Source organism: Micrasema longulum, unplaced genomic scaffold, assembly GCF_059751315.1.
Source record: "Micrasema longulum isolate JH-2025_06_02 unplaced genomic scaffold, ASM5975131v1 h1tg000861l, whole genome shotgun sequence".
In the NCBI taxonomy this organism is placed as follows: Eukaryota; Metazoa; Arthropoda; class Insecta; order Trichoptera; family Brachycentridae; genus Micrasema; species Micrasema longulum.
Window position 1 is genome coordinate 43,564 of NW_028278053.1, and position 19,221 is coordinate 62,784.

General features: G+C 36.6%; 1 protein-coding gene across 1 annotated transcript; it reads left to right on the top strand.

Moving 5' to 3' along the window:
* The first annotated feature begins 199 nt into the window (after nucleotides 1–199).
* On the top strand, nucleotides 200–18,759 carry tadr (torn and diminished rhabdomeres). Its single transcript, XM_088231215.1, is given in 13 exon segments — nucleotides 200–345; nucleotides 4,062–4,253; nucleotides 4,256–4,323; nucleotides 5,437–5,568; nucleotides 7,798–7,955; nucleotides 8,750–8,991; nucleotides 9,848–9,997; nucleotides 12,784–12,813; nucleotides 12,816–12,929; nucleotides 14,823–14,983; nucleotides 15,217–15,382; nucleotides 16,057–16,215; nucleotides 17,028–18,759. Coding segments are annotated over 13 exon segments (1,839 nt in total). The 5' UTR covers nucleotides 200–212; the 3' UTR covers nucleotides 17,162–18,759.
* The last annotated feature ends 462 nt before the right edge of the window (nucleotides 18,760–19,221 follow it).

The following is a 19,221-nucleotide window of genomic DNA, read 5'->3' on the forward strand; positions in this document are numbered from 1 at the left end:
ACAAGATGTATGAATGTGGAAGAAGCTAGGAATATAAGCCAGGATAGACGTGTGGCGGTCCATTCTCTCTGCCTACCTTTACGGGGAAATGGCATGATGGTAGTAGTAGTAATTATTATAATTAAAATGCAGCTCCACCAAGAAATGTCAGTAGAAAAACGAAATCTACTTAAAGTGTAATGTTTTCAGGAAACTTGATACCTGGAGTAACCATGGCGGCTACCTGCGAGTGGCCCTCCCGCTTGGCTATAGGCTGCCTGTGGCTGGGGGCGCTGGGGGCCGCGAGCGCGGGCAAGGGGCTGCTTCCGTCGCTTCCCCTGGCTGCCCTCACGACAGCCCTCGCAGGTAAACACGGGGCGCAATATCTGAAAAAGAACTGTTTCATTTTTTACTACCAATAGTACCTAGTTAGGCAGACTATACATGATCCAGAGAAATCTATTACATGTAGTGGGTAGATATTTAATTATTATTAATATTATTCATCATTCCATGTCCGCTCCCTAGTTGCGGCATATTTTTTTTTTTTTAATTCATTTTATTTATTAGTTTATACATACATTTTGACAAAAATGCCACAAAAAACACTCTGGCAAATTCTGCTTGTACTAGGAGTAGGCTCAGTATACGAAGGGTCGGCAAGCCAAAAATATTGGTATGCCTAATGTTGCAAACGGTTCCTATATGGGCAAATGCCTGTTCTAAGAAACTGATTTGTTGCGGCAAATATGGTTTTTGAATATGTTTCCTATAAATAAAAATAATATTGAAGAAATAGAAAACAGTTAAAGCCCAAACGAAAAGAAAAAAAAAGTACAGCTTACATTAAATGTAAAAATAAAATAAAATATATTAATATACATACATTAAAAATACAATAAATTTATAATTGATTCAATGGGATAGCATTATGTTTAGATTACTATCCTCAATAAATTCTCAGATTCCTTACTTCCAATGCCTGTTAGCCAAATTGTTATTATTTTTTTCAATACTGATGGTTTATCAGATTTCCAAACACACGGTATCAGGTTGTAAAGTTAAGGTCCGTTGTATAGAAATGATTTTTAGATGGTGCCACATAGAGCCTTTACGCATCTCTATAGGCTGCCAGATCCTGTGCGTCCTCCCAAGTCAGGTTCGCATCCCGTAGTTCTGACATAAACTGCCGACGAACAGTCAGCAGCGGACGTCCAGGACGTCGAGAACCAACTATTCTTCAATGTTTCCAAATGTTTTGTAATGGCATACACAAGAGCATCCAAAACAATATACTATCGTTATCTCATGGACGATGTAAGGCTTGAAAGGGCTTCAACGTCCAGAGATCTCGGGGTGTTGTTTGATGCTCAGTTATCTTTTAATCTTCATATGGTTAATCTATGTAATGACTCCCTTAAAATGCTTGGTTTTGTTCTTAGAAATGCCAAGATCTTTTCTAACACTCAGATTATGAGGACATTGTATAATTCCTTGGTAAGAAGTCGTTTGGAGTTTAGTTCCATTATTTGGTCGCCACATGAGACTCGATACTCTTTGATGGTGGAGAGAGTGCAGAAAAAATTTCTGCGCTATCTGTACCTAGAAGAGTGTGGATATTATCCTTGGCTCTTCCCAACCGACTTTTTACTGGGGATGCTAGGCTATCAGTCATTATGGAGGAGGAGGGACGTTCATTTGGGTGTTCACTTTTTCCAGGTGATCGGTGGTCGCATACATAACTCAGAAATTCAGATGGATGTAGGTCTGTTCGTACCTGATAACTATCTTCGACAAAGACAGCATCGATTGTTTTACCTACCGCGATGCAGAACCAACCTGCCAATGATTATGCCGGTTGGTAGAGCAATCTTGCTACTTAATCGCATCGCCTCGGATCTCGACATATTTCACGACAGTGGGCCTTCCCTTAGGAAAGCCTTTTCTAACTTTTAATTTTTCTTTTTACATTTTGTTATAGTTTTTTAAATAACATAACTATCTACTGTAATTTGTGATCTATTATTGTATTTATAATGATTTGGGTCTTTTTTCTGTAAGGTTCTAAATATCTGAATAAATAAATGAAATGAAATGAAATAAAGCCTTGTAAAGTAAGCAAGCGTGGTTAAGGCTCTCTGGAGGCATCCGCAGTACATGGCCCAGTCAACCGTATTGCCTCCGCTTGATGACAGTTGTCACCAGAGCTTGCTGCGTCCGTTCTCTTATTACTTCATTTCATTTCATTTCAAGTCAAAGTAATTTATTTATTTCACAGTTTTAAAATGTACAGAGGTTCATGGTTTCAAGTCCTGACTATAATAGGAAATTCCTGTGTTTAGGCCGGTCCTTCTCTTTTACATGTTTTTTTATTTTTTTCATTAAATGATGCTTAAAAAATTAAAATAATAATAATAATATTTAAAAAATAAATATAAATTAGAAAAAATAATACAAATTAAAGAATAAATATAAATTAGAAAATTAGACCATTAATAATTAGGAAAAAAAACATGAATAAATATTTATATTATATTACAAATAAATTCCTATTTATATTTATGTTTTAGCTTTTAATTATTAATGGTTTATTTTTAATTTGCATGTATGCTTTAATTTGTATAAGTATCGGTATGTTTTGTAATTTAAATTTATTTTTTTACATTATTATTATTGTTTAAGAATTTTAAACATCATTTAATAATAAAAAAAAACATATGTAAAAAAGAACTTCCTGATCAAACACAGGAATTTCCTAGCTAGTCGGGACGTGAAACAAAGAACCTTTGTATAAACAATGTTTGAGTATGTCCAAATCCTTGCAGACCAGCTGGATTTCCTCCCTATTCATATTTAAATTTATTGCAACAGAGAGGGAAAACATTATTGAGAAGGGAATATGGAAGTCTAGGCATTTACAGGGCGTATGACCTGTCATTGGCTGGTTTAAGTGGCCACTTTACAAACTGTGTAACCCTTCGCAATAATGTTTTCCCTCTCTGTTGCAATTAATTTAAATATGAATAACTCTCCCTAGCGAGGAAATTCAGTCAGTCTGCAAGCGTTTGGACATACTCAAACATTATTGAATTAACTACCCGGTAAAAGAAGAAGTATAAAAATTGGAAAGTTGTTTTTAGGCGTTGCCAAGTAGGTGATTTGGTTCAGCCGGATGAATCTCACCCACATAATAAAGGTTTCAGCTCCTTTACTTCACAAAAGTCAACAGATGGAAGAGTTGAAGAAGTGTGCATGTTAAAACATGGGCAGAATGGTGAATGTTTCACAGTGTGTAAAGTGGCCACTTAAACCAGCCAATGACAGGTTATAAGCCCTATAAATGCCAAAACTTCCATTTTCCTTTCTGAATAATGTTTTCCCTTTCTGTTGCAATAAATTTAAACCTTTTTACATTTAAAAACTGTGAAACAAATCAATAACAATCAAATTTTGACATTTACATTAAAAAAAACATACAGTTGAAACAAACATACTCACGCACAGGCAATGCATATGTGGGAGTTTTTTTTTGTTTCAAATAATATATTTATTTATTTACGGACATTGTCCATGTATACAATTTATAGGGTTTAAATATTACAATAAAAAAAAGATTAGTTTCAAACATTTAAAAAAAAGAAGAATAGAAGCATTGACAAACATAAGGGACATCAAGACAAGATCTGCACTATTTATTTAGTGCTCGTTTAAATTGTTGTAAACTTAAATCAAAAAAGTCTAGATCTTCTCTTGAGTTAACAATACGACAAAGGCGGGTAATTAGAGAATTAAGGCCATAGTTTGTTCTATGCTGATCGATGAACAGGACTTAATTTTTTCTCAACATATGAGTCGGAATATTGAATTTTACTTGTCCCAGTAATGGATGGAATGTCGATTATACCATTTAGTATGCCGAACATATCAATAGAATCAACATTAGTTCGACGTTTTTGTAGACTAGAAAAAATAGTGATATATGTAATAGAAATGCACTAAAATGTGAACAAAAAAATGTAAATAAATATCTGTACAGTAAAATACATTCTTTAGCACTCATCATCATGTGTCTTCTCCGTCAGGTTACTGCGGGCGCTGCCTGCGCGGGGCGGAGGCGGCGGGGCGCGCGCCGGGGCGCTTCGCGCGCCTGTGGAGCCGCCTGCTGGCGCAGCTGGGCGCGCTGGCGGGCGCGGCGCGCGCGCTGGCCGGCACGCTGGACGCGCTGAGCGGCGGCCGCGCGCGCCACTGGCTGTTCGGCGAGCTGGAGGACGCGCCGACGAGAGCTGGCCGGACCCGCTGGCCGTGGCCGCGCTGGCCGTGCTGTGCGTCATGTGTCCTGTTCATGTTCGGACTCGAAGTGAGTCACACGCCGATGCTTTATGATATTTATTTTTAGTTTCAGTACGGCAAAACAGCGTTCATTGATAAAATAACTTATTTAATTATTTTTAATATTCACGTCACGCAGTTAAAAAATACATATTAAAAATAATATAAACATTTCAATACAGAATAAAAAACTTAAAAATGAAATATAAAATTATTATTTTACATAAAAACTATATAAATAACACTGCAGTTTTGTATAAAGAACATATTTAGATTATAAAAAAATAATTAAACAATGTGTATATTAAAAACAATAAAACTCTTTTGTCTCAAAAAAATAATTTTAAAAAATAGTTATAATAATGACAATTAAAGTAATTTAAAAATAAGTATACACGTAAATATGGTACACAATAGTACCCATACAAAAAAAACATAGAAAGCACTGTAATCTAAATATGGTACACAATAGTACCCATACAAAAGTAAAGATAGAAAGCACTGTAATCTAAATATGGTACACAATAGTACCCATACAAAAGTAAACATAGAAAGCACTGTAATCTAAATATGGTACACAATAGTACCCATACAAAAGTAAACATAGAAAGCACTATAATCTAAAAAATGTAAATTACCGTTTATCATCTTTGAAATTATTAAATAGAGTTGATTTATATAAGCTATACTTTAAGTGAAAAAAAAAATAGAAAAAAAAAAAAAACAATTGGGGAAATGTACGCCTCGTGGTGTAGGGGTTGGCGCCTTTGCCTACCATGCTTGAGGTTTCAGGTTTGATTCCTGAAAAGGTGAACAAAAATTAAATAAAAAATAAAATACAGTGAATTAGAGTCACATTAAAAACTTACTTAAACATGGCCAGCAAAATTAATTGCAGAAATCAATTCAAATTGAAAACTTCTTTATTTTATTTCCTGATAACGATCTGAATATTTGGCAATTAGGACGACTGGAGTTCGGATAAACGGAGTTCTACCGTATGTATTATGGTTAACTATTAATAGTCAACCATAATACATGTTAACATAATAGTACAAAGACACTTCAAAAATCCATTTTTCAGTTTCTCCACAAATCAACATTTCACAATTTGTTTTATTTTTCCAGAATAACAAAACATTCACTGTACTACTGATTAGTTCTGTGGTTTCTGGAGTCCTCTTCATAACAGTGGGGAGTTTGGGAGCCAACATCACTATCTGGCACGAACAAAGCTTCCTACCTCAGGGGTGGAATGACGTAAGTATTTATAATAGATCTCTGTATAAAACTTTGCCGTGTAACATTATTTAAAACCAGGGAATTGATTTATTATTTATCTCACTGGGAAATTTATTTATCAGTCTGATCAGGGTATATTGCTTCGCTCCTCCTAGGAGTGAATACTTTACGGCGACGTCTAGGTTTCAATATGTATTTATATGGGGAACAGGAAACCAAAATAACATAAACAGACTACGACAGCAAAATACAATATTAAAGCTAGTATATGACTTCCTTTATCTAACACCAACTTAAGAACTCTTAAAAAAACTAAGCAATTTTACGTAAATGAACTTTTTTAACTAGAATCTTTAAAATTTATTCATAAGTTAGCCAGTGATATCATTGTAGACGAAGAACTAAAACTTGAAAAAATTTGTTATAAACATGGACATAATACACGAATGTCAGAACAATATCACATACAGCATTCCAAAACAAGACAAGGACAATCGAGACTTATAAATCAGGGACTGAAATTATACAATAAACTACCAGACAAAACTAAACAAAAGACTCAAGACAAACTTTTCAAGAGGGAAAAAAAATGATTATCAACAACAGCAGAGCGTGAATAAAAAATGATTTATTATTATTTTTGTAAAATAAATGTAATAATCCGTAAGGGTAATAATAAATTTCTTTTTTTTTTCAAAAAATAAAAAAAACAAAACAGAATTGGTCATACAGCGCAAGTGACGGCGCGCGGCGGCGAGAGCCGTAGGTTTGAATACAAGCTGCTATGTGAACTGCTATGAACTGCTGGATAAGAATGCTATATTCTAGTACATCTATCCACTATTATAGTAGCTAGGAGTAAACCCCTTTCATTTAGCAACTTACAAGTTCTTGCACAATAATAGTCTATCAACTTTTCTTTGATTCGATCGATGCACCAGAATTTAGAAAAAATGATTTGATGCGAGTGTGAGTCATTGACCCGTGCTTTTTTTAAGTGCCAGTTATTCGACTTTGGCTACTTCTCTCCATGGAAGACAATCTTCTCAATCTCTTTTAAGAAACGTCTTTTCATGGTACTTCCATTGCAGCTCCTTTCCTGCACCAGTTGTCCATCTGACACTTTTGTTTTTTTTATTTTTTATATGGAAGTTGCAGTACCATTGACCTTGTTTATAGTGTTCAAGGTTTATATTTCATAAGTGGATTTTGCTTCTGGCTATCTTTATCTGAGTTAGGGGAGGATTCTGATCAAGCTATATTTTAAGGACTATAGGTACCTACTTAAATTCAATATTTGAATATTAATAATTTCTAGTTTTGGAATTCAATCATAAACAAGTACCTACTTATCGATCAAGGTACCTACTTATCAATGAAAAGTATTTTTCCAAGCTAATAGCAGGCAAGCCAACGTTCGGGCAGGACAACATCTGTCGGGTCCGCTAGTTTATTAATGTATAATTAATTTGTAATAATGCATCACTGCGTAACCTATTTTTTTTTACGAAAATGTTTTTCTACAATCAATTTGTTACGGGGACTATTTATCAAACACTTTATGCAGGGTATTCTTTAAGCCCTGTCACATCCGAGACCACGATGATCGGTGTGGGCAGGAAGGCATATTAGCAGATTTGCGTTTTAAAGCTACCAGACTTTTTGTGTTTTTGTGTTTTTGTTAGCTATCATATTATATTTATCATATTTTGTAAATGTTATCAACTATCAAATATCTAAATTTAGTAAATGGGGTCTAGAATTTCAACCGTCGATGCGCTCAGTAGCGGCAAGACTTGTTGTTATCTTACTTCTATTATTATAAACTTGCTTTTTATTTCATTTTAAAAATATCACTTAAACTTTAAACTTCACTGTTACATAAAAAAAAAAAAAAAATGTAAATAGGGGCTAGATTTCTTACTGTCCATACGCTCTGTAGATGCAAGACGTGCTGTTATCTAGCTAATATATATCATAATTGGAGACGAGGAACTAGAATCCCAACCGTCCATGCGCTCTGTAGCTGCAAGACGTGCTGGGATATTTATTTATTGTACAGCGCCCTTGAGGGGATTTACATTATCCAAACATATATACATATAAAGAGGGAATTTCGGCTGAAGACCTTTACAAGAACCTCTCCGCATTTGCTTAGTGGAGTCTTGTTTGTTGACATCTGGCTTACCACCTTTTCTCCCTCTTTTCAACCTCACAACAGTCATCTATGTGTTATGATGCTTCCAGATGATATTGTGGGCGGCGTGTTGCAGCTACGCCTTTCCTGTTATCATGCCCAGTACAGGAACCCTCCTGAAGAGCTTCACGTGCGTCGGATTATTCCTGTTGCCTTTAGCATGCATGACGGCTGTTACTGCTGTTTTTAGTTTCCTCGTTCCGTACAGGTAAATAATTTTTAGAACCTTTTTTACTTTTAAGGCTATAGTCCTGTAGAATGTTCGAAAAGTAAGAAAATTAAACGACTTTGCCTTTTTTAGCCTAGCCATTTATTTATATGTCCAGGCGGATTAAGAATACAATTATGAGTGTGAAACTGAACCAGAACACTGGACGAGTGTTTTCAGTTCGATGGCTACTGTCAGGTAAAAATCCTGAAAATGCAAATCGAGTGGAGATAAGTCCACTTTGTAGTGTAGTGTTTGGTGGATTCGCCTGAAGTGTTTGGGGTCCTAGGTTCGATTCCTGGCAGGATAAGCATGAATTATTGGTTTTAAAGGAGGTTGGACACTGCAATATTTCATTGCTTGTAGGCTGGTACTTGCAGCGTAAAACTGGTCACATTACCTTCAACATAATAAAAAAAAATTAAAATGCACTATAATTGGAGCAACAATTCAGTGCCTTATGTACCACTGAGTGCGAAAAGGGAAATGATGATTTATTTACAATACGTCATCAGCTGGTTTAGTTCATCACTTTATTTAGCATTTTGACTATACAGTAGGGCCTCGCTAATCCGGACCCCGCTTATCCGGTGATGAAAACTAACTCAAACCATTGTTGTAAAACATATTTATTTTATAACCATTAAAGTATTTAAGACCATAATCCAGACGCCTTGGTAACCCGCCAAAGTCCTGTTTTTTGCCTGTCCGGATTGTAGAGATCATACTGTATTTAGTAATGCCTAAGCTAGTAAATGTCTACACACATTTGTAATTTCTTTTATGATTTTCAGAGAGTACAGTGAGTCAGCCGTTCCTTTGATCCAGATCTTCGAAACTCACCCTCCGGACTGGGCCAGCCCAGCGATGGCCTCCTTCACCGTGGTCGGACTGGCGCTGGCCATGTCCGAGATCCTGCCCATCGCAGTGGGGCTCATGGCCACTCTGGCGAGCTCCGAGTGGAAGGTCCTCACCAGAGTCCTGACCTACGAGAGCCCCACCACTGGAAGCCAGGTGCTTGCTGTATTTAGTGCGGGTAACTATACTATCAATCGTTCTTCTTCCATTCGAAGCGGGATCTGGGAAGTTTGGCGGTGGTTCCAATTTGGAACTAACACTGTATTCCTCTACTGTCATGCTGGGAAACCAGAATAAGGTGAATGTACTGACGATGTGTATTTGATTGATCATAAATTGACAATACTGCAGTGAGGGGTACAATAAAATTTCTAAGGTTTGATATTTTCATAATATTTGTTTACGCTAAATAGCTATATAAAAATGGATATTTAATATGTAAAGAAAGAAACAAATCTTTATAAACAGTTTCGGGAAAAAGGTAGACAGTTTCAACAACTCGTCAAAAAATGTGTCAGTGAATTTATTGATGCTTGAAACGGTCAATTATTTAGTTTTATTTTTTGCAACACTATGCCTTGTACAGGCAACTCTCGATACCCGAAATAGACAGGTCATAAGCCCTGTATATGCCTAGACTTACATATTACCATCTCTAAAATGTTCTTCATCTCTGTCGTAATATGTAAATATTAACATCTTTCCGGGGAATTGAATCCAGTCCTTGTTTACAAAATTTGGACAAACTCAAAATATTGTTAATTTATGAATATTATTTTAGTATGTAATACTATCATAATTATTCCATTTTCGAACCTAACGGTGCATTGGGCACTGCCGTATCTTGATATTTTTCGTTACATGATCAGACTTACACGTAAAAACACAATTTTAAATAAATATTTTACGTCAATCGTGTCGGGACCCAAACTTGAGACCGAGGGGTCTGGTTCTACACACAGAACTCTATTATTCTTCCGCCTAAACACTGGAAAATATTGTATATTGTATAAACTCAAAATGCATTTATTCAGGAAGTTTATCGGCCATCCTGGCGTTTGCCTGCCCTATGGTGCACTTAATGAAGTTGACTTGTGCTGGACAAATGCTGGTGTGGATGCTCGAAGCAGCCACCCTCCTCCAGCTCCGAACCCAGCCAGAGATAATAGAAGAAGAACCGGCAGGTAATGATTCCTTCGCAAAATACGTATTTGTAATAAAAAATATTAGAACAGTTAAATAAATAATAAAACTGATAGACATACCTGCCGTAATTGAAGCGCTAAAATCCAAAGGAACTCTCGACAGTTCTGGGTAAAATGGTTTCCTAAAGATATGTTTATTTTTTGGGTAATACCGTGTGTCAGTTGGATTTCAATACAAATTCTGTTCATGAATTAAAAAGAATTCTCACTCGTTATTTATTAGAAAAATAATGGATTTATTTAAAAATAAATTCTTAATTTAACTTTGTTTCCTGGAATACGTGATTATTTATTTCTTAATTTAACATGTTGGACATAATTTAAATTGTACATTGGTGGATTTATTGCCAAATTGCAACTTCTTCCAACCAACTGTCGATGATGATTTCACTAAATAAAGGTAGGGCGGTTTGATAAGTCAGTGACTTTTTGAATTTCCCGCGCAGTTACTTCAAATGCAACAGTGCTGCCGTCAACTGTAATCTATCAGTGGGCAACGTTCTAATTTTGATCAAGGTACGTCGTTCAGTTGGTGTTTGACAGCCGTTCAAAGCAGACAACCTTGTGATTTTCTACGAAAATGGAAAAAAGTGAATTTCGTGTGTTGATTAAACATTATTTTTTACGTAAAAAAACCATCACTGAAACTAAGGAAAGACTTGATAAATAGTACGGGGACTCGGCACCATCAATTTCAATGGTTAAGAAGTGGTTTACTGAGTTCCGTTGTGGTCGTACCAGTACTAGTGACGCCGAACGTTCAGGTCGTCCAAAAGAAGTGATCACGCCGGAAATCATCGATAAAATCCACGAAATGATATTGGACGATCGGAGAATGAAAGTGCGTGAGTTGGCTAATGCTGTAAGTATCTCAACTGAACGTGTACATCATATTTTACACGAATATTTGGATATGAAAAAACTCTCCGCGAGATGGGTGCCGCGATTGCTCACACTCGACCATAAGTGCAGTCGTGTGACCACTTCAAAAGAGTGTTTAGCGATGTTTAGCCGTGATCAGAACGACTTTTTGCGCCGTTTTGTCACTGTGGACGAAACATGGATCCATCACAACACGCCAGAGACCAAGGAACAATCAAAGCAGTGGGTTGCTCGGGGTGAACGTGGACCAAAGAAGGCCAAACTGTGTCTGTCAGCCAACAAGGTCATGGCCACAGTTTTTTGGGATGCACGCGGTGTCATTCACATCGATTACCTCGAGAAAGGTAAAACGATCACCGGCGAATATTATTCAAACCTTTTGAACAGATTCGACGTTGATTTGAAGGAAAAACGGCCGCATTTGGCGAAGAAGAAAGTGCTGTTCCATCAAGACAATGCACGTGTGCACACATGTCTAGTCACGATGGTCAAAATTCACGAATTGGGCTACGAACTTCTACCCCATCCAGCATATTCTCCTGATCTAGCCCCCTGCGACTATTTTCTTTTTCCAAACCTAAAGAAATGGCTGGGCGGTAAAAGATTTGAGTCGAATGAAGAAGTCATTACCGAAACAAACGCCTATTTTGAGAGCCTTGAGCAAACCTATTATTTGGAGGGAATAAAAAAATTAGAAAAACGCTGGACTAAATGTATCGAGCTAAAAGGTGATTATGTAGAAAAATAAAATGTTTATTTGCCGAAAAAAAAATGTTTTTTTCAAAAAGTCACTGACTTATCAAACCGCCTTAGTATTATTTAGTTAATTTAAGTTTTTTTATTTTATTGCTCAAAAAACTTATAATTTTTTGAGTACCGCGAAACTGTCCAATTTCGCCCTGGATGGATATTTTGCCTAAACAGTCTAATCTATGATCAACCTTTAAAAAAACATATTTCCATTTGATTTCGGTAAATTTGGTACCAAATTGGGCAAAATATCCACCCAGGGCAAAATTGTACGGTTTCGCGGTACTACTGTCGTATTATTTTTTTAAATTATTATCGTCTAGTTATTCTCAACTTTACTGTGGTATATTTATATTTAGAACATAAGATTTTCTCATGGTTATTGTTATCTTTTATTTAGAGATGTTATGTTTTTTTTTTACTTTTTGTCTTTTGTATTATATGTTCACTATTTTTTTTAGTTATAATTATTCTATTATTTCAGACTATGTACTACATGTTTATTGTGCACTGCTGTGATTATTTATATAAATTATTATTTTTTGTAAAAGGTTCTTTGAACTGTAAATAAATTAATAAATAAATAAATTTGTTCCGATGTTTCGGCTACCATTGCAGGAGTAATCTGCAGGGTAAACTGTGTGTTTTGTGGAAAAAAGTCAGTTTTTGAGTACTAGTAATTTGAACGGTTTCTCAGTTAGCCGTAGGCATTTCTATTTGTATTTGTAGTAAGTAGTGCTGGGAACCATGTTGAGTTTCATTTAAACCCGTCGTCTTTGTTTATGTTATTTGGGTGTCTGTGTATTTAAATTGCCTCTTTAATTATTCATGCACTGCAATAACTGGGTTTATGTAAAAAAATCATTTTAATTTTTTTGTATTTTTAGAAAAAAAATCCAAAAATTGCCCTTTTTATGCAATTTCTAACTAATCTGAAATTATTGTGGGAAATAACACCTGATCTGTGAGTTCACAACGCTACCACGGGACCACAAACCAGTTATTAATTTTATAAATTAGTTTTTTTTAATAGTTTTTTCCATTGAAAAAAATGTTGACAAAATAAGTACAACATTACAAATGGTTTGTACGTACATAATTAATAATAACAATAAACTCTTGGTCTTCTCCAGATGTTAAATACAAGAAACTGTCCGGTGCCCAGGGAGAGCATTGACAGACAAACCATCGCGTGGAGCCCGTCTGGTCGCCGGCCTGTGGTTCTTACCCAAGTCTGTGAGACAGCAGGCCCCGCCAGATCCAAATGGCTTCCTAAAAAGTAAGATTTTTTACTATTGTGGGTTGTTGTGGCGTTTGGCTTACCTGTCGGGGTCTCTCTGTACACGATGTGTGTAACTTTTATACGCACAGGCGTGTGCGTGAGGTAGGATTAGGCAATCTTCCTTTTTACCTGCATCCGTCCGCTCGGGGCCTCGCGTCCCTGCTGGAGCCTGCAATCGGTCCCGTCGGTGCCTTATGGCCTCTCGCTCAACACCCTACTACGTTCTTTTCAGAAGGTGGCGGGGAAAAGGATTCACATATATATTATCACACAAGAAATAAGAACGGCTTACTTACATGGATAACACTATTTATTTTATAAAAAAACTGGCGTGTAATACAAAGATATTTTATTACACGTTCAATAAAATCTAACTTACTTCGAATTTATATCTAACACGTGTTTTATAGAAGACTAATTTTATGTGAGGAAGCACTGCAGTTGAGTTTCGGACAAGGAGAGAAGGACGGGCCTTGAACTTCGCGCCTTTTATAGCCTTTGTTCTTGTCGCCCTCTGCTTCCGGCTGGGTATCGAACCGCAGGCTGGTAACTTAACGAGCTGCGTTCGCTTGCGTGGTTTCGCTCCTCGGTAGGTCCTTGAGGATTGTTTATGACGGAGGCGCCACACTATCTTCAATATCTTTAGGTTATTTATTTACAAATAGTTCAACAAAGTGAAATAATATGTTCAATGAATCGACTAAAGAACGCTGAATCAATGGTCCTTTGAGCCGGATTATATGCATGTTTTTTTGAATAATTTAATTTTTACACACAACAGGAACAATTGTATCCTCGCAAGTCACGATTATTTATTGTGTGACCTATTTTGACAGTAAAATAAAATAAAGCAAAAACATTTATTTGTAAACAAAAACACAATAAAAAAAAAGTGGAAAAAGTCATCATCATTATTCACTTTCGCACCTAATGGTGCACAGGGCACTGCAATGGTTCAACAATCGCAGCGTATCTTGATTATTTTTGTCACATGAAGGTAAGATGATCAGTTTTACGTTTCAGGTACCAGTCCAGGGACTATGGGTATAATATTTTCTAGTGTAAAAACACTATTTTCAATAAATATTTCTTATCAACCTTTTTTTCATATGATTTATATCATATTTATCTTTAATTTCATTTATACATAATTTTTATTATTCTTATTATTCAATTCGAAGTCAAATACTTAATTTGCTTTATTTTGTATTGCATGCATTTACTTTTATTTTTTGCCAATAAACGCCGTATTTCGGGACTGAACCTGAACCTGAACCATGTCGGGAATCAAACCCGGGATCTCTGGCGTGGTAGGCAAACGCGCTGACCATTACACCACGAGGCCGATTAAAAAACCACACCAAAATACCATCCACAAACTGTTCCAGACTAAGCTGATATTGGTACGCTACATACGAGTAGTACTTTAAGAATTTTAGCAAAAATTGCGTAACCTGTTGTATTAGCAAGAGCAGAGGCATTAAACTTAAACCATATTTTTTTACTAAAGACTAGTGAAAACCTTTTTGACTAAAACCAAAGCAGAGGCAGCAATCTATTGCACATATAACAAATAATAATAATATATATAATTATGTTTTATTTGAATCCTGTTATGCCTTATATTATAAACATAATATAATGTATGTATTATGTCTTAATAGTGTATTATGTTAACTATGTAACTTTATTTTTAAATTTTAATAATATATTTTTTTAAATTTTTATATTTGAAAAAATGTTAATTATGTTTAATGTGTAACTTTTTCTTATTATATAGTATGTATAATGTAAAAGCCCCATGGGCGTCAACAGAAAGAAAATAAAAAAAAATAAAAAATAAAATAAAATAAAAAAATAACATGAATGTTTTTTTTTCAATAGCTGGAGAAGAGGAACGCGAGTGCCTACTGCTGGATGAGTACGCTGCAGCTCCACCACAAGTCGAGGAATCCGAACCGGAGCCATCTGACCCTGAACCTCTATCCAGCGAAGGAGAGTCCTCAACCGACATAGACGCCGTGGTTAAGGAGTACAAAGACCGCATAACTGTGAGACATTTATATTCAATTAATCCCCTTCACGTCTCATACATTATGTCATTGAATTAGGACCAATGGTGTATTTTTACAATGATCAAATTCAGTCATTTTTCAGCTAACAAGAAAGGCACTACTCGTATTAAAACTTATATACATTTTATTATCTTCATATAGTTTAAATGAAAACGTGTATTTTAGTTTAAATGAAAATTCCATCATTTCCAACAGTAATTATTTTCCAGGTAGTTTCTTCGACTCCAGAATCTAGTAGAAATACCCTCAGAGTTCCCACTGCAGCGTCAGGGAAGAGAGGAACAGCTGGGACTATTATTGTAGTGGGAGCTTGTTTCCTCATCTCCATGGGCGTTTTTGTCTCGGAACCATATATGGTGTATATAGCTATTCCAGGTATGTTATTTTTATTTAAAATATTTAAATAAAAAATTGACAGCCCTGCTTTGCTAGAATTAATCCAAATTTGAATTGGTAGATGTACGAAAAGCAGATAAATATTTTATATTTTTTCAACAATAATTATTCACGAACCAACTTCGAAATGCACTCACCTATAGCTACTTAAGAATGGTAATCAGCATGGCCAAATATTTTACATTATAATTACGAACTCTGTTAATCAAATAAAATCTAACCTTACTCGAGATTACCTTGCTTTTTAGAAAAGTAACAGTTTTTTTCTTCTTCCTCTTCATTTAGATCTGTTGATCTGTTAAGGCAGAAAGCTGCTACTCTTGGGACGTTGAAAACCAACTGTCACTCAATCTTTTAAATGGTATACCAGTAAGACGATGACCAGGTGGAATTTTCTGCATCAGCCAGCGTTGGGAAAAACATTTTTGTGATTTTACCTGTAGAAGAAGCGCGGTAATGATCCTCCCAACGCTGCTGCGTATTTTGTTTTATACAGCGTTTAGCATGGCTAAGGGGAAATTCTGAGAAGAAAGGTGCCGTTCTTTTACAAGTTGCGGCTCTTGCTCGTTCATCCGCTCTCTCATTTCCTACGATACCAAAGAAAGAACACTGTGGCTCTTGCGCTGACTACTCTCTTGCTTGTTGTATTCCAGTGCTGGTGGGCGGTGCGCTGTTGTGCGGGTGGCAGCCGGCGAGGGCGGGGGTCCGGCTGGGTGCCGGGCCTTGCGTGGCCAGCTGCCTCCTGTGCAGCGTGCTGGCTCTCCCCCTCCTAAAGGACGCGTGGCCCGCCCTCTTCATGTTCTTTTCGGGGGGTAATAAAATACCAAATATTAAAAATTCTAGTTTTTTAGTCAAAATGCGGATCTTCGGAGTGACGGAAAACACGCGTACGGTAAAACTAAGAGCATTAAATTGTGTTCACGAAAAGCAAACTGTAGCGAAAAGACGAAATTTATTTTTTTAAATATTTTTTTATTTCTGTAAAAAAAATTTTTTTTTTCTTTATTCTGAATTAAAAATTTTAATGCAGAGAAAACTTTAATTAATAATATTATATTTCAAAATGCATTATCCTGCTATCAATATTCCCTATAATTAGGAAAACCCAACCCCCTCCACCACACATTCCCTTCCGCCCGACCCTATCAGTACCTAAGTATTAATCTGTATATGTATTTTAGTTTAGTTTATATTTACACCTGAGGATGGGTAATACTGATTACCCGAAACTAGTCGTGTTTTAATGTATTAAACTCTTGTGTGGTAAATTAACAAAGTGTTTTATTTTAAATAAATTAAAATGTTTTCCCACAAAGTAAATGCTGAAACAATAAATCATATAACATTCAATATTTTTTTAGCAATAACATTATATTGTTTTTTTTTTTACCAAAGGACGGGTTGACACAAGTGGAATAATTCAGTTAAATTGTCTTGAAAACGGAGATGTCAAACGTCGGAATAATCGTCATGTTTGAATGAGAAGATGTATGAATGTAGAGAAAGCGAGGCCTGTTCGAAAATTCAGAGTGATGTGGCGTTCTATCGTCTCTGCCAACCCGCACGGGGAAACGACGTGATGGTTTGTTTGTCAATGAATAAAATTATTTAAATTGTGTCGTAGGTTTGGTGATGTACGCTCGGCACTCCATCGTGTGCGGCTACGCGCCACGCAAGCGCGGCCGCGCCCCGCTGCTGGGCCCCCGGCCGCGGCCGTCCCGCGCGGCGCGCCTGGACACCGTGTACATCCCCAGGTGACAGGACAGCGACAGTTGGAGCGACAGCGACTCGGACATGGACGACCTCGCGACCCTCATAGACTAACTCGCCCCCAACAGAAGCGGACCCGCACACGGCCGGCTGCGTCGGAAGAAGGCCAGCTGAAGTCGAATGAACTGCAAAATGCAGATATTCACTATTTGTTCCCAAGACTCCACTTTCCTGGGAGCGATCGTACCACAGCTCTGCCGTCATACGAAGAAAGGCCGTTACTTCGTCGAAGTAAATTCCGAGGAAATAGGGAAATATCACGTTTTTTTACATTTTAATGTAATAAAGGTCTATGAAATACTGTCCAGTAAAAAAAATATTTTTTGTTAATTATTAGTACGATAAAAAATATTTTTAAATTTGTAATTTTGAATTACCGTAAAAACGGTCATTCCTTCGGCCACGCCCCTAATACGTCATGATTCATGTTTATTTGTTCCTGACCATTCAAATTTGTTTAGAACATTATCACGAATCTTGACGTGCCAACTATCAAGGCCGAACATGTCGCGTTTTTCTTGCAACATATTTTATTAAATTTCTTTTTTACATTCATGTATGAAAACATTTCCCCACAGTATCCAAATTGATTTTGAAAATACAATAAATTATTCTAAATCCATTTATTATATTTTTATCGGTATTCGTAGTATGTGATATTTCCCTATTAACGTTTTGTCGAAAGTGAAGATTTGAGCTTTTAGATAAAGTATACGTGTTTTGTAACATCATCATCATTCCCTATCATCACCTAATGGTGCATAGGGCACTGAATTGGTGCACCAATGATGATCACTCTTAGGCTTCAGGCCAGTCCGGGGACTATGAAATACTCTTGTGTGAAAACACCCCTTTTAATAAATATTTCATATCAACCATGTCAGGAATCGAACCCGCGACCTCTTGCATGGTAGGCAAACGCGCTGACCATCATACCACGATGCTGACACGAGGAACACTTGTGTGTTTTATTACAAAAATAAGTATGGGATATTTTTGAAAAATACTATTTTTATTGTAGGTTGTCCCTTTCATTGTTGTAAATAAGTTTTTCTGGGTTAAACTGCCGTGTGCCGTTCGTACATTCGACCAACGTTTCGGATCGCACTACAGCGTCCATCATCAGGGTTGATGTTATTTGTGTTGTGGAGGTCATCAAGTTGACAGGGCCGAATACCGTTTTGGCCCGCAACGCGTAACCCGACGCAACGTCAGCTCGGACAAGTAGTTAAATGCCGTGCAGCGAAAGAATATGCACATTTCAGCTTGATTTTTCACTACCCAACCATGCGGTTATTGAAAAGAAAAAATATAGATTGTAAATAATATGTTTAAAAGTACGGATTTATATTCGTCGAGTCACCATTTGTATGGATGGGTGAATTGATTTGAGGTTAAATGAGAAAGATGGATTACAATTGAAGTTATTTATTGAGTAGATACACACAAGTTACATCCTTACAATTTTGTACAGAAGGAATTTACAATAGCGAACACTGGCGAGGAGCTGGTTGACGGGCGACACCAAATGCCAAGATGAAATGTGCATATTCTTTCGCTGTACGACGTTTAATTACTTGTCCGAGCTGACGTTGCGTCGGGTTACGCGTTGCGGGCCAAAACGATGTTCGGCCCTGTCAACTTTGCGGCTTGATAGTGATGACCTCCACAGTGTAGATAGATATGTAACCTTAAGTACCCAGAAAAACTTACTGTGCGTCTGAACGGCAGTGAAAACCTACCCGTTGCGGGCCAAAACGATGTTCGGCCCTGTCAACTTTGCGGCTTGATAGTGATGACCTCCACAGTGTAGATTGATATGTAACCTTAAGTACCCAGAAAAACTTACTGTGCGTCTGAACGGCAGTGAAAACCTAAGAAGTTTAACATTCAGTGAAATTGCGTCCAATTGTATTTTGATAAATAAAAACGATTTGATCTTTGTTACAAAATGTTCACCTTTTCTTAGTGATTTCAATATATATATATTTGGATAATTTATACAGCGCCATTTTTGTGCAAATAACCTTAAGGGCGCTGTGCAATAA